General features: G+C 43.5%; 2 protein-coding genes and 1 non-coding gene across 5 annotated transcripts in view; 2 read left to right on the top strand and 1 right to left on the bottom strand.

The window, feature by feature from the left end:
* Positions 1-3,277, top strand: part of bace2 (beta-secretase 2) — a 27,373-nt gene extending 24,096 nt beyond the window's left edge. The window contains exons 8-9 of the mRNA XM_048264742.1: positions 583-751; positions 2,034-3,277. Of these exons, the coding sequence (XP_048120699.1) occupies positions 583-751; positions 2,034-2,272 (408 nt within the window). The 3' untranslated portion in view covers positions 2,273-3,277. The remainder of the gene's footprint in view (positions 1-582; positions 752-2,033) is intronic.
* A 2,459-nt stretch (positions 3,278-5,736) lies between these two features.
* Positions 5,737-5,808, top strand: trnag-ucc. Its single transcript has one exon. It is a non-coding gene; the product is annotated as a tRNA-Gly (tRNA).
* Positions 5,809-5,967: 159 nt separating this feature from the next.
* On the bottom strand, positions 5,968-21,402 carry LOC125308328 (transmembrane protease serine 2-like). 3 transcript variants are annotated; one of them, XM_048264743.1, is made up of 14 exons: positions 21,296-21,402; positions 21,142-21,195; positions 19,372-19,513; positions 18,282-18,374; positions 17,993-18,109; positions 15,548-15,677; positions 15,073-15,189; positions 11,816-11,859; positions 10,730-10,901; positions 10,254-10,426; positions 9,634-9,729; positions 9,087-9,229; positions 6,609-6,761; positions 5,968-6,269 (listed from the first exon to the last, which is right to left on the bottom strand). In XM_048264743.1, exons 2-14 carry the CDS (start codon positions 21,154-21,156, stop codon positions 6,189-6,191), a joined length of 1,476 nt encoding a protein of 491 aa, XP_048120700.1. In that variant the 5' UTR covers positions 21,157-21,195; positions 21,296-21,402; the 3' UTR covers positions 5,968-6,188. The 3 variants fall into 3 exon arrangements, with proteins under 3 accessions (XP_048120700.1, XP_048120702.1, XP_048120703.1); XM_048264745.1 differs by having other exon boundaries at positions 21,287-21,402; XM_048264746.1 differs by lacking the exons at positions 21,142-21,195; positions 21,296-21,402 and having other exon boundaries at positions 15,548-15,645; positions 17,993-18,050; positions 19,372-19,470.

Genomic DNA, 21,402 nt, shown 5'->3' on the forward strand with positions numbered 1-21,402 from the left:
GTCGTTTTTCCGGTTCTACTCTGTTCAATGTGTCTCTCTGTCTTATCTTGGGAGTTGAAGTTTGTTCTACCTGTTGATATCTCTAAGTGCCTCACATTGCACCCCCCCGGTTCTTTGGGGGGCAGCCGTGGCCTACTGAGCGCTTCGGACTTGTAACCGGAAGGTTGCCGGTTCGAACCCCGACCAGTAGGCACGGCTGAAGTGCCTTTGAGCAAGGCACCTAACCCCTCACTGTTCCCCGAGCGCCGCTGTTGTTGCAGGCAGCTCACTGTGCCGGGATTAGTGTGTGCTCACTGTGTGCTGAGTGTGTTTCACTAATTTCACAGATTGGGATAAATACAAATTCCCTCACGGGATGAAAAGAGTATATATACTTATACTTACTTATACTTATACATTGCATGGAGCAAAGTCTCATTCAGTATTCATCTCAAGACCATTATTTTAATCCTTTCTGTGAACATTATTACTACTATATTTTGACCACAAGTTTGTTGTGCTGTTCATATTTGTAACACAAAAAAGTGTCTCACACAGTTTTTAACCTGTCAGTAATGCTGCACTTTCATTGGCTCTCTGCAGCTGTACATTCAGCCAATCACAGATGTGGACGGCACACTAGACTGCTTCCGATTCGGCATCTCGTCGTCGGTCAACGGCCTGGTCATCGGCGCCACGGTGATGGAGGGGTTCTACGTGGCCTTCGACCGCGCCCAGAAGAGAGTGGGCTTCGCGGTCAGCACGTGTGCAGGTGAGCCGGACGAGAGGAGGTCGGGTTGGTCAGTCTGATGTCCCTGTCCATGCACTCAAATTGGGAAATGTCGTTTTTTTTTTATGACAACACCTGTTTCTCAAAGAGTCGCCGATAGAAGTCTCTGTTCCCTACACCCTTAAGGTGATGACACACGGGCCAACTTTCTAAGCAGTGAACTTTTTTTGCCTGGGGCACTAACATCACAGAATCCCGTATGTTCTGACTGGATTATCATCAAAAGTTGCCTACTGGTGATTCAAGATTTCTAGATAAAAAATATGCTGTCTAATGCCATAGGGAAGGATCTTGCTCAAGACGTTGCCATGTTTACCATCACCTTTAGTTCCCTAAAGCATTTCGGTACCGTATCGTAGCCGATACGGTATTACATACCGTATACCGTATCGGCTGGCCTGTAGGGAGCTAGTGTCTATTTTGGGCAGCATTAGTATTAATGTTAAACAGAAGCAGGGTGTTCACTGCAGCAGGACCGGTCATCAGGAGGCCATCTGACACTGCTGAAGGAGAGGGCAGATTTCCCAGAGCCACCCAGCCAGTTCTGTCAGCACAACTTGTAAGGGGGTCAGTCAGACAAGAAGGAAGACGCGGCGTCAGCAGCTTTTACAGTACAGACTTTGGACAAATACTTTGTTTTCTAATATGCACACAGTACTTGAGCTCAGACTGATCTGTCAGTGGACTCAACTGGTCCGTTTTTCTCCTGCCCCGCCTCCTCTCACACAGTAGCCCAGTCTTCTCCTCTCCTCTCCTCCCCTCCTCCCTGCACTTTTGCTGTGTTTTTCTCACCTCTCCTTTTCCTGTCTTGCCTTCTATCATGGTTTCATCTTGTCTCATTTCTCTCTCCTCTCTTTCTGTCCATCTCTCTTCACTCCTTCTCTGTCTGTCTCTCTTCTTCTCTGTCTCTTCTCTATTCTGTCCTTCTGTCCATCTCTCTTCTCTGTCAGTCTCTTTTTCTGTCTCTCTTCTTCACTGTCTCTTCTCTTTTCATCTGTCCCTCTGTCCGTCTCTCTTCTCTTCTGTCTGTCTCTTCTTCCGTCTGTCTCTTCTCTCTTCTTCTCTGTCTCTCTTCTCTTTTCATCTGTCCATCTCTCATATCTTCTTCTCTGTCTGTCCTTCTCTGCTATGCTGCTTTGTCGTTGTTAGTGTTTAAGCTTGATTTGAGTGCCCTATGCATACAATTCCACATTGAATGACCACTGTGTATGTCCACGTGCTATCTAAACAAAACTTCATGTTGACCCCTCTTCCCTCCCCTCAGAGCTAGCTGGGCAGCCGTTGGCGGAGATCGCGGGGCCCTTCCTGGCGGAGACGGTGTCGTCCGACTGCGTGTCCCGCTCGTTGCTGCGTGAGCCGCTGCTGTGGGTGCTGGCGTACACACTGATGGGGCTCTGCGCCCTGGTGCTGCTCGTCCTGGTGCTGCTGATGATGTTGCCGTGCCGACGCCGGGGCAGCGAGATCACAGACGAGTCCTCGCTTGTACGTCACCGCATCAAATGACGCATCCTGACCAAGAGGGAAGACACTGGAGTAGAGTGATGATCAAATGTGTGTGTGTGTGTGTGTGTGTGTGAGTAAACTGGGAGAAGAGTGGAAAAGCCAATCAGGACTATATTCCCCTATTCTCATACTCACTCTGTTGTTTCACATGTAGGTTCAACTCTTATTCTGCTCTATTCTTCTCTGCTTCATTCACTCTACTATATTAAGGAGTTAAATCTTTCCATTTCAATTTCACAAAAGCCACAATATCAACTCGCTTTGTTCCATTTCAGCCAGGACAAATGCAGCACTAAATAATAGGAAATACGCTAAAATAAAGGACGCACTGTGGTCAGAGGCTAAAGTGGATCATTGTTAAGAAGTGATTCTACGAGAAATGAATGTAGTATTTGAAACTTCTCAGTACCTGCAAAGCCCACACATTTTCCTACACATGATTAGAAACTGAGATCAGCCTCGAAATCGGTTTGGTTGGCACACTGTCAGCTTTTCTACTAGGGACTTCATGCACCTTTAAAGAGACGCAAAAGATTGATTCTGCCTTCAGCTGAGCAGCTTCAACTGGGGTCATGTTTCAGTGTCCCATGTCTCCCCTGCTTAAGTTCTACTGCGGAGACCGAGCCGGATCACAGCCGGATCACAGCCAGATGCGCCTCAGGGGTCTGTTTCCAGAGTTGACCTGAGCTCTGATATGAAGGACTTGCGCTATGTGTCTGGTATGGATGTTGTGTCCAATTGCGTCTCTTATCATATAAGGGCCCTTCCTGTAGAGGCCGGAGCACCGCTCTGCTTTGCCTCAGCTTGACACATCAGACTTGACCAACAGCTCTCTGTGTAGGCTGGTCACGCTGCAGCCTTAGTTGGGAAGTGACACAGTTAACACGCAGTAACGCAACTCCATGCATGTGCAACCATTACACCTAGTAGCCAGATTGAGTGCAGATCTGATCCAATGGAACTATTTTAAAGTCTTTTTTTTGCCTTTGCCTTGAAGGCACCTGTTGGCAGTCAACAACTCAGGCTCTTCCAGTCTTCTGAGAAAGTGTCTGGGTAAAGTACACCTCTAGGTGTGTGTGCGCGTGCGCGTGCGCGTGTGTGTGTGTGTGTGTGTGTGTGCGTGTGAGAGAGAGAGAGAAAGGCCCTCTTCCTTCTGCTTAATACCCAGAACACTATGGGAGTTCTCCTTCACAGTGTAAATATGAAATGATCCTAATCTTGTGCAGGACTAGGCCAGAGTCCAGGACATCACAATCTTTTTCCCACCATGTGTGCCCGAGTTGAGCGTTCGGCTGAGAGGGGGACGCGGCAGTTCTGGACGGAAGAGGGGGACACGGGGAGAGGGAAGGAAAAGAAAAGAATTGGGCATATGAAGGGAGGGAGAGAGAGAGAGAGAGAGAGAGAGAGTGCAAGTGGCTGCTGTTACTCGCGATCAGATCAGTGTGTGTGTGTGTGTGTGTGTTTGTCTGTAGCTGGAGAACAGCCTGCTCCAGTTGGTTGTGTGTAAATCAAGCGCGAGGCCTGCCGTACGACACCAGCACGGTGCACATCTGTGTGAACAGATGCAGGCGCTCCTAATGCCTACCCCTCTGGAAGTAATCCAGACGAGGGGGGGGGGGGGGGGCGAGTGCTGGCATTGTTACGCCTGTTTGCCCACTAAGCAGTTGTTTGTGATTCCCAACCCTCCTCATCCCCCTCTCCTACGCACCCCACCCCCCAACAACTGTGCAAGGGCTTATGGGATACATTACCCAGAGTCCTCTGCTCAGTGTATATCAGTAACGGGTGTGGGGCAGGCCGAGCTTGGCTGGGGAGATTCCTTTGTGTTCCTCTCTGCTGTGCAGAGCTCAATGGGAGAGGAGGAGAAGCTCTAGCCTCAACTCTTATGTCTGAATCTTTTCTTCAACTGCACACTGTGAAAATAGATCGGATTTTGGTTTGGTGGTTTGTTTTTGAAAGAAGAGCATGACTTTGGAAAGAAGGCTTTGGAGTACACACTAAGCACTGTGCTGTTGTCTCTTTGAAGGGGATGTCGTTGTGAGTCAGTTATCTGTGTGTGTATGTGTTTGTGCGTGTGTGGTGTTTAAACCCACAGGGTACATTTATAGGTATGATGAAGGTAGCGTTTTTACTTGTCCCTGTAGTAGTCATCTTTAATCTTGTTCCTATCTTGACCATAGATATTTTTGAGATTAAATGAAGGAAATTAAGGAATTGTGAGATTAAATGAAGGAAATGCAACATCTGCACATTTTATATATATATATATATATATATATATATATATATATATATATATATATATATATATATATATATATATATATATATATATATATATATATATATATATATATATGCAGATTTCAGTTCAACACACATTGGTTTAGAGTAGACCAGGGGATTCTCACATTGGGGTCTGCGGCCCCCTGGTGGTCTGTGAAGGCATTGGCCTGATCATGCAGTAAATAATCTAGTTTCACTGGGAATCTCTATTCAGTGGTGGTCCTCCACTTCATTCCTTAGTCAGAATGGTGGTCCCTGGGTCACAGTCAGTTGAGAACACCCTGGAGTAGATAGTTATTATTTGTTTGTTTTGGTTTTGTTCGTTTGTTTATTTTATGTCCTTAAAATGCCTGTCGCACAGAACAATGTGTATGTAATCGTTCATGAAATCTACTGCACACACTGTCTTTTATGCAGTTCATTTATCAAATGCACTGTTAGTGTTGATGTGCCAAACATTTGATTGTGTAAATATATTTCTGTGATTGTACTGAAATGTATGTCGACACATAATCGTAGACAAATTGTGATTGTATTTTTCGTATTTAATCATTTGCCAAAGGAGCTGTTGTATGAAGTTATTTTGTGGTTTAAGTTTTCAACTGTGTAGTACTTCCTTTAGTTTTGGTGTCAAGGAAGTTCAAAAAGAGACTTTACAACCAACATAGGATACATAGGAACTTGTGTGACCACATAACTGAAAAGTACTGTTATAAAATAGAAAACGTATCAAAGATTTGTACAACATTTATTTTCCTGCATGCAATATGCTTTTATGGCACAATCTTGAAATCTCCAAAATATTTATATCAAAGCAGTGCCATTGCCATTTAGCAGAAATGTATATATTAAATCAAATAAATATTTGATTCAACCTTTGAACAATCTTCCTGCGAAACCCTTGCTTTTTTGTGTATGATTTGACTATATGCATTGCATTGGTTGAAATTATATCTAAAATCGAACCAGAATCAAACTGTCTTTGTGCGACATCTAGTGGCAAAGCGCTGTTAGTGCCTTTGCAAAAAAAATTCTACCACGTAAGTATGATTTTTTATATCCATTTAGTTAAGCTAGCTACTTCCTTTCCTATGTAATTTTTACATCACCAAACATATTTCTAAAAACATTCTATGTGAGCTTTACAGTAGTTCATATGAATATTCTGTGTATTAGTGGCGTTGGTGGTATAGTGGTTAGCATAGCTGCCTTCCAAGCAGTTGACCCGGGTTCGATTCCCGGCCAACGCAGTGCTCTTTGGGCAGCCGTGGCCTACTGGTTAGCACTTCGGACCTGTAACCGGAGGGTTGCCGGTCCGAACCCCGACCAGTAGGCCACGGCTGAAGTGCTATGCTCCTGTGTCACCCCTTGAGCAAGACACCTAACCCCTCACTGCTCCCCGAGCGCCGCTGTTGTTGCAGGCAGCTCACTGCGCCGGGATTAGTGCTGTGTGTGTTTCACTAATTCATGGATTGGGATAAAATGCAGAGACCAAAATGTACTACAATTATTCAAAAGATTCAAATAATGGTTATCAGAATGTAAATCTAAATGTTGTCGAACTGTGAAGTGACCTACAGGCTACAGGCAAATAAAAACAGAAACAAACCATTTACATACATACTTTATCTTACATATCAATAAATAAGGATTTCTGTGTTGTCCATGTAAGTCGTTTTTTCAGCCGCCCCGGGGTGACTGCAGTCCAAGCCTTGTGAGAGAGAGAGTGAGAGAGTGAGAGAGAGAGAGAGCGAGAGAGAGAGAGTGAGAGAGAGAGAGAGCGAGAGAGAGAGAGAGAGAGTGAGAGAGAGTGAGAGAGAGAGTGAGGCCCCAGTTCAAGCCTTGTGAGAGGGCCCAACAGGCAGGCTGCACCAGGCACGTAACTGAAGCGTTTCATTCACGAAGCGAATGCTGCAACAATTAGCTTCCACTGTAATCAATGGAACTGACATGATAGCAGCGCGTTCGTTCAAAAAAAAATGGTGTGGCCTGCCTGTGGGACAAAATGGCAGCCATGTCATCAGTGTGCAAGCGACTGTGTGAGCTTTACCTTCATCTCAGCATAGATCCAGTCCAGGAAGTAGGCTACGTTGCCATAGACACCTGGCTTGTTTACACGACCACAGCCCTGCCCCCAGCTGGTAACTCCCACCAACCACCAAAGAGAGTCCTTCTCAGTCACCAGAGGCCCTCCTTCATCACCCTGGGGCATAATCAAGTGGACTTACAAAATCAGCATGTAACACACACACACACACACACACACACACACCTTGTGTCATCCTGGAGCAATATTAAGTGTACTGACAAAAACAGTATGTAGACACCATACAAAGCCCTTATCTGACATCAGGGGTCCTTCTAGATGTCCTTTTTAATATCAATCTATAGCAACCTTGCCACATGCTCCTGTGTCCCACCAGAGCAGAGCTAAGTGTGCTTAATGTTCAGTATGTTCACAAGGGTGTTGAGATGAGGTAGGCATAATATGAAGCTGTGAACATGCTGTCTGCAAACTCTCACAGTGCAACAGAGAGAAATATCAGAGAGAGTGTTTTCTTAAGAAGGGGGGGGGGGAGTGGTTGTGAGTGAAACTTTTGACAAGTACAGTTCAGAGAGTCTCTCTCAAACTACATGCATGACCGATTCTCTTTTATTCTTATTCTGTCACACTCACTCACTCACTTCATCACTCACTCACTCATGTCATCTCTCACTCACTCACTTACTCTCTCACTCACTCACTCGTCATCACTCACTCATGTCATCTCTCACTCACTCACTCGTCATCACTCACTCACTCTCTATCTCTCACTCACTCACTTCACCTCTTACTCTCTCACTCACTCACTCACTTCATCACTCACTCACTCGTCATCATCACTCACTCTATCACTCACTCACTCACTCTATATCTCTCACTCACTCACTCACTCACTCACTTCACCTCTTACTCTCTCACTCACTCACTTACTTAATCTGTCACTCACGCACTTCATCACTCACTCTCTCTTTCTGCTGGTGAAGTGACTACAGCCGCCACCCCTTTGTGTGCAGTGCAAGTGTACTGTCCTAACTTAGACAAAAATATGGCTTCTTTGTGCGGTTCCACGGTGTGTTTGCATAAACACACACATAGAATTCAGTGTGTGGGTTGTACCCCCCCTCTCTCTCTCCTTGTTGTTCATCTCCAAGTTCCAGCCCCTTTCATATGTGGAACATCAAAGCCTGAGAACTGTTTGATCTTCCGATGCCTTTGTGGAGCCATGCTGAGTCATATTCTAAAAGCATAAAGGCAGAGGCTCACTCACACACACTCACACACCCCTCGTACACATGGGACAGTTGTTTCTAAGACATGGTGTGCTCATGCCAGAGGACTAGCTGCTCCCTCTCTATCTTCACAACCCAACTCTCTCAGCACCACTAACAAATGGACATGCTTAATCTAGCACTTATTGGACTGTTTCATTTTGTAAGTTGCTTTGGACAAAATTGTCTGCTAAATACCATTACCATAACCATACCTTACCAAGACCCTCCTCCATAACCATAACTTACAAAAACCTCTCCTCCATACCCATAACCATTACCATAACTTACCAAAACCCCTCCTCCTACCATAACTTACCAAAACCTCTCCTCCATACCCATAACCATACCAACCAAGAGCCTCTTCTCTATCCTGACTATCCCTTCTTCCTCCCTTGACTTCTATTCTATAGTATTATATCATTATAACTACATAATTATACTATAGTAGTATTGCTGCACTTTGTCCTAGTCCTACTGTACCCTGATGTTTTCCCTTTTTTGTCAGTTGCTTTGGGATAAAAGCGTAAATTTAAATGTAAATGGTAATGTGTTTGGTTGGATAAGGAGAGAGGACTATTGTGGACTATTGGATGACTATTGTGCTCTGGACTGGGTGAGGGGAGGCTGGATAAGGAGACAGGACTATTGTGCTCTGGACTGGGCGGGGTGGCGGTGGGGGGTGATCCTGTCTGTAGCTCATGTCTGTTCACATTCAGCACAGTTGAGGTGAAAAGCTTACGGTTTGTTCTGCACTCTAAATAAATGAAAATTCATTCGGTGAAATTATGTTTCTGTCTGTTAAAAACTACAGACCCAGGAGTGAATGTTTCAGCTCGTTGCCATCACTAGTGTTCAGACTTGAGGCTCACAAATACACACTCACGCACTTACTGTATCTGAAAAATGCAAGTACTCTCTCTGTCAAACACACACAAAGCATACCACATACATGCACACACACACACACTCTCTCTTTCTCTGTCTATCTATCTCTCTATCTCTCTGTTTCTCTTTCTCTCACTCTATCCGTCTCTCTCTCTCTTTCTCACACACTCACACTCACACAAACACACACACACACACACACACACACACACACACATACTCTCTCTTTCTCTGTCTGTCTATCTCTCTGTTTCTCTTTCTCTCTCTCTCTCTCTCTCTCTCTCTCTCTCTTTCTCACACACACACACACACACACACACACACACACCTCACAGCGGTCGACTCCTCCCTGCAGATTCCCTGCACAGATCATGCTGTCGGATATCTTGCCGTCATAAACCTCCGGGCTGTTGCACTTCACCCTGCTGATCAGAGACACCTGGGCCTCCATCAGCTTTGACGCCGCTGCACCTGCAGCAGATAGCAGACTGGCTGTTTACAGGCCAGATGTGCACGTGTGTATCACATAATGTATATGTATGTTTGGTTACACTTTACTTGAAGGTATCTACATAAGAGTGACATGAGACTGTCATTAACATGTCATAAACATTATAAACAAGTCATAAACGTTTATGACATAACGCTTCTGTTATTAAGTGTCATTCGGTTTTTGTCATGACAAGATAGGGTTAGCTTTAGTGGTATGGCAGTGTCATGACACTCTTATGTAGATACTTTCAAGTAAAGCGTTAGCGCATGTTCTTACGCTTGCTGTTTTTACTTGTGCTGCAGGATAAGATTGGACATTTTGAGAATACGATGCAAAATGATCCTAACTGAGAACATGAAAAGTGTCTATGTGAGCTCCCTACCGCCTTCCGAGGTCCTCCCAAATCCCACAATCCAGCTGGGCTGAGGTGGAGTAAATTCCATATCCACATTCGGCAGGCAGATTGGTCTCAAGGAATCTGCGCCATCCAGGATAGGAAAACAAGACCTGTTACCTCAGCCTTCGTTTCATATCATCTCAAAAAACACAGAATACACACACACACACACTGGACACTACATAGCTGTATTTATTTATGTATTTATGTGGCTTATGTGAGTATTGCCTATGTGGGTTATTATAAGTTTAGTCTGGTTATACCTATATAATTGAGTATGTGACTTGAAACATACAGGGTCATAAGGAAGGGAGAGGGACTTATGTCCAGCTAGACAGGCCACTGGGGTTGTTTCAACACCTACAGCACACATAAGGCTAGTGCTTGGTGGAGCATTTCTTATCATCTCTTTCTTCATTTTGATATTTCTTTTATGACAATAATGAAATATAGGCTCCATTCTACATTATGAGTCAAAGGGAATTCTAAAGGTCATCTTCATCTTAAGCATTTGTAATCATTTCTACTAGTTAGAAACGCATACATTGTGATAGATGGGCATTCAAATATATTTCTGATGTATTTTTTTTTTATTTCTTCTGTACCAGATATCTGGAAGGGATCGTGGAGTTTCATCAGTGAGATGTCATTGTTGTGGGTCTTGCTGTCATAGTCTGGAAAGGTGACGACGTGCGCCACTGTTTTAAACGGGAGGAACATATAATCCATCCTCCCATGGATCCGGTCATACACTCTCCAGGAGGAGGGGTCAAGGCTCCTGGCACACACACACGCACGCACGCACACAAGGTAATTGTTACATTACAAAACTCTTGGAAAAAAGAAGCTGTAGTTAAAGAATGCGTAAAACATATTGGTCAGATCTGGTCTAAGAGCATGACCAGTATCAGGAAAAGCACAAAAGCATCTGCAAAAATGTCACATAATTTCTTGAATTTCCCCTTGGGGATCAATAAAGTATCTATCTATCTATCTATCTATCTAACAGACCCACTTTGTGTACACTAGCTTGAGTAAGTGAGATCTGATTCTGTACTGTGTGTGCACTGCACGTCCCCACCTCTGGGCACACTGTGCTGCTGTGAGTATCCAGTAGGGGGCGATGATGGCGCCGCCGCAGGCGGTGGAGGTCACGTTGTCCATCAGCATCACCTGCCATGGCCATGCCCCGGCGGCCGCCTCCTGGCCACCCACCACCCGATCACTGCTGAGGGAGGGTTTGGAGCCACATGCTGAACAGGCAGAGGAGGAGAAAGGGGGGGGGGGGTATGGGTAAAAGAACAGAGAAATAAGTATAAGTATAAGTATAAGTATAAGTATATATATGAAGAGTTCAGAGTGCAAAACCCTCTAAATCCGTCTGACCACATTTCTTTTAAATGAGCATTTGAAATCCTATAGGTTTTTGCATAGAAATCGATATTTCAGACCAGGAAGAGAGTGTTATTTAGTGGGTTTTGAAGTTAAATTATTTGATTAACGTATACTATGTGAGGAGAGCATTCACTCACCATCTTTATCTCAGTTTGGACGTAGGTGGCTTTTGCATCTGAACCCTTCATATACTCTTTTGATCATGTGAGGGAAATTTGGTCTCTGCATTTATCCCAAACCGTGAATTAGTGAAACACACTCAGCACACAGTGAGCACACACACACTATACACAGTGAGGTGATGCATACACTAATCCCGGCGCAGTAAGCTGCCTGCAACAACAGCGGGGCTCAGGGAGCAGTGAGGGGTTAGGTGCCTTGCTCAAGGGCACTTCAGCCGTGCCTACTGGTCGGGGTTCGAACCGGCAACCCTCCAGTTACAAGTCCGAAGCGCTAACCAGTAAGCCACGGCTGCCCCTCTAAATAACCAGAAGGAAGGAAGGATAGAAAGAAAGAAAGAAAGAAAGGAATGGTGTTGCACATTGAGTGTGACCTTCAGAGGGACAACCTTGAGAGTGTCAGGTGTTGCCTGATTAAGGTATAGCTCTCTAGCAACAGAGAAAAATATCAGTGGAGTTGAAATGTTTTGTAATGTCACAGACTTTCCTTTATCTGTTCCCTACTCCCTTTTGATCTGTCTTTGTGCGTCCCACCCAAATCTACCTGCACATTGGTATAGATTGAGGAGCATAAAAGTTTAATCCAAACTCACCAATACAGCGCAGGGTCACTGTTTTACCTGAAGGGCAGGTATCACTGTGGAGTAAATGGATTCAATTAACATTAGGAGGATCTTCTCTAAATGCCATCCTGTCAGTCACAAGAGCACTCAAAACAGAGTTAGATAGTGTGTCTGTAGTGTTAAACTGAGTAGGTATGTATCATTTATCATTTTGGTTTGGTGCCATGTCAGGATCTGTGTCTGTTCACTTTTATTGCCGTTTTTATTACATTTTTTTATAGGTTTTAAGTTTCTTTAAAATCTGTAATTTTGTTCTTGTTGATTCTTTATGAACCTCAACTGGAAAACACTTGGTGAATAAATAAAAGTGACTTGACATAATATGGGTGTGCTGAGGAGGAAGTGACATAATATAGTCGTGCTGAGGAGGAAGTGACATACTAGGCGTGTTCGTCTTCATGCAGATCTCCCAGATGGATATGCGGAGCAAATGCGAAGCAATCCATCTGGCGGAGTCAGGTTGACGGGTCTGACGGAGTCCTTTCCAAAACTCCAGAGATTCCAGACCCCAGTGAGTGGGGTTGGGAATGGAATGACAGAACCAAAGTCTGGGTGCCATATTGGACAGATCTGGAAGATTCCAGCAAGGGATGCTCACTCCTCCTCAACTGTGGCTGTGTGGTTGCCTGTATGGGCAACTGTAAGTGCCACTGAGCTGGACTTTGCTGTACCACAATGTGCAAGTGTGAGGGAGGCTGTACTAATAATGATGAAGAGTGAAACCAAAAATCTTTGAATAAATACATGATGTTTAAGCAAAGTCATTTTAGGCAAGTCCCTCCACTCGGCGGCCATATTGCAACGCTTTTTGGGCACTCATCGGGCATCCATTTTGGCAGAAATGTGCGTGCCCAAGGCTTCACGACACCAATCTTGCTCCAGCGGTGAGATCACAACACATGATTGGCACAATGTCTTCACAACACACCACATGATTGGCTCAATGTATTCACATGTCAACATTTTGCCGCGGAAGGGGTGTGATTTGCGTAGACAACTGCCATATTGCCGTTACAAACTAAGCATTTACAAACTCATGCATTTCTATGGAGGATTTTTTGAGTGCTGTGTCTCCTCATTAGAAAGTCTATGGTTTAAGTATGAATTGTTTTTTTGTGTTATTTGACTAAAATATAATATTATTCCTTAACATGGTGAAAAGCCTAATATACTGTAACTTTTCACTGTGGCATAGTTCTGAATTTGTGTTTATTTAAGGCCTCAACAATGGTCTTTTTGGTCACAACATGTGATTTTTGACACTATAGTGATAATGATCTGTCCAATCAACAAAGAAAAGCATACCTTGGAGGTAAAATATGGGTCTAGGGACCTGAGTATTTTAATGTGACTTTTTCAGAGATATTGAGAGTTTATGAGCTAAATATGACTATGATACTAGATTTAAATTGACTTAAAATAAGAACATATCAAAATTGGATTCCTTGTATCAAACAAAGTAGAGAAAATACATTATACAACAATTTAAGACTAAAGGAAGCTGAGATATAACCTTTTCTCTTTTCGGCGGGGGCCATTTTGGATTTTATGGATAACTGTCAGTAGGGGGGCCACCTCAACTTGTATCCATGGATTTTTGAAAACCTTAGGTCTATACCTAACACCCTGCCAAAAATCAAAAGCTTATCCAGAAGTGCCCAATCTTCATGATTTTTCACATATTCCTTCCCAGCTATATCTTAGTAGCCTATTCCTGAATCCTGTCCCTTTCAAACTATGTTAAAATTGTGTGATTAGCCGCCAGCATAATAAAATCTAAATTAAAAGACAAAATCTTATTAGGCTCCAAGTTCCTGTCTGTCTGGGTGCACACTTAACTTGTACTGTCTGTTCTTAGAACTCAGCACAACAACATTTAACTTGAACTCTGTTCTTAGAACTCAGCACAACAACATTTAACTTGAACTCTATGTTCTTAGAACTCAGCACAACAATATTTCTGCTTACACAAATGGTTAAGTAAGGGATAACGGCCGCCGAGGTGTCCTGTTATACAGAATAAATGGACGAGGGCGAGTGGCAAAAAACTCCCCGACGCGTAGCGCCCAAGTCCATTAATTCCGTATAACTGGACACACCTCGAACCAGCAGCAGTAACAGCAAAAAATGTATTGTCCTGTTAGTACTGTCCTGAGTAGTGTCCTGTGACACCCAGACACTGTCCTGTAACACCCAGACACTGTCCTGAGCCTGGCCCTAGCATCTTAATGCTGTATTCACAGCATATGATCACTCGCATCACATTACCATGGGGTTGCTGTGTAGGTAATGCTCCTATTTAACATGACCACCATTACACTGGAGAGATCTTAGAAAACTTTGAAACTTTTATTTTTATTCTCCCGAGATGCTAGCTACTTAAGGTAGTTCGCTCATTATCTCAGATCAGTGAAGAACTACCAGAGAAAATGTCGGGAAGAAAAATCAAACAAGTTAATGTTAGACTTAGACTAGCTGTGTTACAGTTTCTCGTTGCAAAATTAAAATATCCATGCGCTTTTGTAGGCTACACAGTCTTAAAAAAACACTGTTTACAGCTCTTGAGTCACGTACTAGGCTAGGTCATTTTTTTATAACGATAATTTAGATAGGCCTAGGCTACACTTATGGGGTGGGTGCTATTGCGTTTTCTAAAGAATCTCCCGTGTTGGTTTTGTACAGAAATTAATATTAAGTGACACATACGTAAAAGAGAGAAAAAAAGGTCACCTTCCGATATTTAGCAGGCTACGGTCTGGAATTTAATTTAATATTGTTGTAATGGTAGGATAACTACACAGTTTACACAATAATTACACTGTGTTATAAATATTGTATATCAATGCATTTATTGTCTGTCAATTACCCAAAATTGTGGCTCTGTCTCTCATTGAACAGTAGCTTATTTAATGCATTCTAATCCATTGTCAATCACTTCCGGGAACTTTTTGAAGTTGAACCACGAACCACGTGACCTTAACGAATTTTGAACACCCATTGTCGCAACTCTACCTTTATATGGCTCTGGAGCTCTCCATTGTGTTCAACCCAGCATGCATCACATCAAGTTAGATCTGCACAGATCTGCATGAAGACGAACACGCCTAGTGCTGAGGAGGAAGTGACAAAATATGAGCGTGCTGAGGAGGAAGTGCTGAGGAGGAAGTGACATAATATGGACGTGCTAAGGAGGAAGTGCTGAGGGCAAGGACCTCAGGTTCTCCTACCTGTTCTGGAGGTTAGCCTGTAGTGGGATGTTGGGGTTTGTGTTCGATGGGAGTCTCATGAAGCCCTGAGAGCCACTCGATGGCACAGGTGTTTGACCTGAGCTCACATATGTGTCCCTGGAAGACACACAACACCAACGGACCACGTATCAACAAGACAATATATATAACAAATTGTTGACAATATTATTACAAAGATATTCCAGGGTCAACTAACCACCATTCTATGCCATACAGTTTTCCAGTCAATAAACGCTAATCCAGGAGTATGGAAATAAGAGATGTAGAGTCATTTCATTGGCTAATATCCAAATCTCAACTTTCAAAATCTTCTACTCACATGGCAAACTGTACCTGTAGTAATATTAAGTATTTACAAAATGGGAGGCGCACATGAATGAGCAAGACTCCAGTGTAGAGGAAAGAGAGGCCCCAGTTGTAATGGAGACAGCTGTTAGATGTAGTGTTTACTTACCTGCTGTATCCGATGCCCTCACAGGCCTGGCGGCCATATTCGTCAGTCCAGTCATCGGCACACACACTCCTCCAGGTCTGGCTACTCCGTGAGTATGCCTGCAGGAGGAAGTCATCCCCTGAGAGACGCACTGCAGAGCCATACACAAACACACAAACGCATCAGGTGCTGGTGTACTCTACTCGCAGAGAAACGCACTGAGGAAGCAGAACCCACAAACACCAGACCGGAGAACCACCACTCACCAAAGAAGAAGAGCTAACAACCACAAACATATACGTACATTAGTACCACCACAGATGTGCATTGAAGAACCATGAAGAACAAACCTCATTATACATTAGTACCGGAGAATCACGCTGAAAAACTAAGAACCACCAACATTACATTATACTTTATGGCTCTATGATAACAGAGAGGGATCTTCACATTTAAGCTAATGTATTCTAGTTAAGGTATGGTATTCCACGCATCATCCTTTAGAGACTGTGCAGTCAGGTGCTTCTCAGTAGGACAAGACGCTTTGAATTGAAGAGAGGGAGCTGGAGCACACTGATCACTTGCAGTCTTTTATTTAAGTAAAAGTATAAGTTTAAGTATATATACTCTTTTGTATAAGTATAAGTATACTTATACTATACTTATACTTTTATTTAAGTATAAGTTTATATAGTCTTTTGATCCCGAAAGGGAAATTTGGTCTCTGCATTTATCCCAATCCGTGAATTAGTGAAACACACTCAGCACACAGTGAACACACAGTGAGGTGAAGCACACACTAATCCCGACGCAGTGGGCTCGGGGAGCAGTGAGGAGTTAGGTGCCTTGCTCAAGGGCACTTCAGCCATTCCTACTGGTCGGGGTTCGAACCGGCAACCCTCCGGTTACAAGTCCGAAGCGCTAACCAGTAGGCCACGGCTGCCCCACTACACATTTTAAACAAACTGCTTGTCAATCATTGCTCGAACAAAAGAAGACCTTTTTTTATGTCTCAAGCTAACAGAGAAGGTTAACCAGTGACGCAATCCAGTGTTGAGAAAATCACTCCAACACAGCACTCAACAGTGCAGACATTCAACACCAAAAGCACTCGCTCAGTACAGGGCTATGATGGATGTCTGGAACCCGAGTCATAGATGTTTTCACTCCGTCACCAGCTTTATAGCTTCAGTAGATCATTTACAGTCATCTCCATCATCAGGCTGACACACACGCATTGTCTTTGTCTAAAGTTCAGTTCCACCAGCCCATAGAGAAGGAGGCTCCTGTACGGAAGGACTGTTTCAATGACCGGAGATTAGACAGATTTCTGCCCTCTTTGCTATAATGACGATTTTTGCGATGGCCGGTGATAACAGATATGGAGGAGCGGCACATATTTGGCTTTGGTGCCTGTGCTCGATGAACTTGTGCAGTTAAACTTGATTGTCTTGACCGTGTCCGTTTTCACCTAGGACAGCTGAACATAACAGATATCGGTTTGCTTTCACTTCCATTGATCATGAATTGTACGAGAATATAAGACGTGTTCTATGGACTGGTCAGAATAACAGGCCACTCCAAAATGTTCTGTTGAATCACACAACACAATGCCACTAATGTCACAAGTTTGAGGGAGTGGGTAATTGTGCAACATGTCCTAGCACTGACAAGTTTATAGAGAAGACAAGTAAAGAAACAAAGAGAGTGTAGAAAAAAATACACTGGTGAAGTACACACACTGGTGGAGTACAGACACTGGTGGAGTACAGACACTGGTGAAGTACACACACTGGTGGAGTACAGACACTGGTGGAGTACACACACTGGTGGAGTACAGACACTGGTGGAGTACACACACTGGTGGAGTACACACACTGGTGGAGTACACACACTGGTGGAGTACAGACACTAGTGAAGTACAGACACTGGTGGAGTACACACACTGGTGAAGTACACACACTGGTGGAGTACAGACACTGGTGGAGTACACACACTGGTGGAGTACACACACTGGTGGAGTACAGACACTAGTGAAGTACAGACACTGGTGGAGTACACACACTGGTGGAGTACACACACTGGTGAAGTACACACACTGGTGGAGTACACACACTGGTGAAGTACAGACACTAGTGAAGTACAGACACTGGTGAAGTACAGATACTGGTAGAGTACACACACTGGTGAAGTACAGATACTGGTGGAGTACACACACTGGTAGTCACTTAAAAAAGTATGAAAAAGTGAAGTTAAAATATAAAATATAAAATTGCAGAAGTAGAGAACAAAATATTGAAAGAAAGAAAGAATGGATGAATGAATGATCAAAGTAAAGTGAAATATGAAATAGAAGTGATAACAAAAAGAAAGAAACAATGAATGAATGAATGAATAAATTAAAAAAAGAAAGAAGGTATAAGACAAGAGTAGAAGTGAAATGACAGTAGAGGAGGGGTCACTCACCACAGTTGGCCTCGTCCTGTCCACTGGAGCAGTGTGCTGTCCCATCACACCACTCCTCCTGCTTCACACACAAGCCATCACCACACCACACCACATTCACCCCGCACGGGGACAAGACTACACACGCACGCACGCGCGCACACATATGTACACACACATGCACACACACACACATGCACGCACACACACACACACACACACACACACAAGCACTTGAATCACTGTATATTTGGAATTTACAGGTGAGTTGTGAAGGTATAACATTATGTAGAGGCCATGTAGTACTTACAGTAATAAGCCAGCATGGTGGCAGCACACAGGCCCAGCCCGAGCACCATCACAGCAACCTGACTGAGGTTGATGCATTTCTTCTTCTTCACACCTGCAGCATGTCAAAGCCAACACTGAACTCACTCCACACTGAACTCACTCCACACTGAACTCACTCCACACTGAATTCACTCCACACTGAATTCACTTAACACTGAACTCACTCCACACTGAATTCACTCCACACTGAATTCACTCCACACTGAATTCACTTAACACTGAACTCACTCCACACTGAACTCACTCCACACTGAATTCACTCCACACTGAATTCACTTAACACTGAACTCACTCCACACTGAATTCACTCCACACTGAATTCACTTAACACTGAACTCACTCCACACTGAACTCACTCCACACTGAATTCACTCCACACTGGACTCACTTAACACTGGACTCACTTAACACTGAACTCACTCCACACTGAACTCACTTAACACTGGACTCACTCAACACTGAACTCACTTAACACTGAACTCACTCCACACTGAATTCACTTAACACTGGACTCGCTCAACACTGAAATCGCTCAACACTGAACTCACTCCACACTGAACTCCCTCCACACTCAACTCCCTCCACACTCAACTCACTCCACACTGAAGTCGGTCAACACTGAACTCACTCAACTCACTCAACACTGAACTCACTCAACTCTGAACTCACTCAACACTGAAGTCGCTCAACACTAAACTCACTCCACTTTGCTACATATGTAGCAGTATCTCAAGAAACTCAAACAGAGGGAATAACAAGTTCAACAAAATCGAAATATCTATAATAATGTTCATTTCATTCATTCATTCATTCATTCATTCTCTATTTAGTATACTGCATATTAGTATGAAGTATTTACATCATTTGTAACATGATGATTTAATCTAACGCATATTTCATGCGAGATTACATACCGCACTAACAGCATGGTGCATCCAAACATTTCATTAATCTCTCAGCCTTTTATTTCATCTGACTGAATCCAAACCAGAGACAACACGCACACACACACACACAGGGCAGAGGTCAGGTTGAGGAGCTGCGCTTACTTTTGGGTTTGGCCGGTGGAGGGGCCACAGGCTCGATGGTGTACTGTGGTTTCTGTGTGACCGCGCTGGGGTTAAAGGGTGGAGGTCTCTTCGCCTCACCCGGCTCAAAGCCCAGATTGATGTAGCTGGGCTCAGCTTCTACCTGCACACGCAACACATGGAGAGTCAAGTCAAGTCACCTTATTTATATAGCACATTTTAAAAAATCACTTCTAAGATCTTTTTTAAGACTGAACAAGCGGTCCTGAATAAAGACTTTCCACAGCAAAGGAATTGATGATTCAAGATTGAAGAGAACCCTGACGTCTTAATATGAAATACCACATCATAGCAAGTATACACTGACACCATGGCCTGTGACACTAGTTTAATGGAAATGGAAGACTTAATAACTAATTAATTCTAAGGTGTCATATCTGACCAAGGAAGAGTGTTTGGCACAAACTAGGGTGGTGTTCCCCAAAAGCATAATTGCACAACGACCATCATGACTAAGAAGATCGTGAGCAGGTCAATTAAAGGAGAATTCCGGTGTGATATTGACCTAAAGTGTATTAAAACATGATACCGAGTGTGAACGTATGTCTCATAGCCCATCTCGGCTTGTCCCCTGCAGTCCAAAATCTGGCGCTAGCTAGCCGATGCTACCAACAGCTTTTTCAATAGTGGTGCTTCAGCATCGGGCTAGCCATGCAAATAAATCACTGTTTTACACCCATTTACGAGGCTCAATGTATCTCCACACTTCATTGGTAGACTTCCGAGGGCCCTGACATTTAAAACGAGACATTGAGAACTTTGAAAAAGCACTGGTAGTTTACTTACAAGACGATTTATACAGACAGTATCTTCACGAAGTTTAGCGTTTGCAGCCATCTTGAATTTAGTCACGATAAGTACAAAAATAATTCAGTGGAAATGCATGGATTCCAGTTTCAGTAGCAGCAACTGGAATCCATACATTTCCACTTGAATTATTTTTGGAATCTGATCCCTTATCATACCTGTTCATTCATACTCGTCGCTCGACTTATCGTGACTAAATTCAAGATGGCTGCAAACGCTAAACTCTGTGAAGATACTGTCTGTATAAATCGTCTTGTAAGTAAACTACCAGTGCTTTTTCAAAGTTCTCAATGTCTCGCTTTTAAATGTCAGGGCCCTCGAAGTCTACCAATGAAGTGTGGAGATACATTGAGCCTCGTAAATGGGTGTAAAACAGTGATTTATTTGCATGGCTAGCCCGATGCTGAAGCACCACTATTGAAAAAGCTGTTGGTAGCATCGGCTAACTAGCGCCAGATTTTGGAGTGCAGGGGACAAGCCGAGATGGGCTATGAGACATACGTTCACACTCGGTATCATGTTTCAATACACTTTAGGTCAATATCACACCGGAATTCTCCTTTAAGTGAGACTCGGTCATCGCACAACACCTGATCCAACAGATGAATCAAAGCCACACTCCTAACCAAAGATTCTAGAGCGGAGCCCTCTAGATTTTTTTGCTCCTAACCCAGGGATGGTGAATGGTGGATTTAATTGAATTTTAAATACAATTTGACTAAAAAACAAATGAAATAAATAACTGTAAGCAGTACTGTAGAGCAAAAATAATGAAATATGGCAAAATATTAAATAATCATTATCTTAATTTCAATCACAGATTGTCACTTTCATAATCATTGGCAAATCATAACAAATTCATCATGACAATAACAACTGAAAACTCAATTCAATTGACCTCTCTCATTAGAAGTAAGCACTCACCATATGAACAGCCATGTTATTCCAGTAGCATTAAGAAGCAGTGCACAGGGAAATCTGTGGAATAGGATTACATTAGCACCAATACACTTCACTCAGTTGCATATGAATAAAATGCTCTGTCCCAATGGCCTCAAAGGAGTTTCACCTGACTCACCCGGTAACTTCTCATGTGAGTGGCTCTCCTTAGCGCTGTGGACAGTGGACTGTGTGTGTGGCAGGTGGGGGCATTTCTCTTTTCACCCCAGCCTTGTTCAAACACTC

This window comes from Alosa alosa, chromosome 15 (genome assembly GCF_017589495.1).
Source record: "Alosa alosa isolate M-15738 ecotype Scorff River chromosome 15, AALO_Geno_1.1, whole genome shotgun sequence".
NCBI classification, from domain to species: domain Eukaryota; kingdom Metazoa; phylum Chordata; class Actinopteri; order Clupeiformes; family Clupeidae; genus Alosa; species Alosa alosa.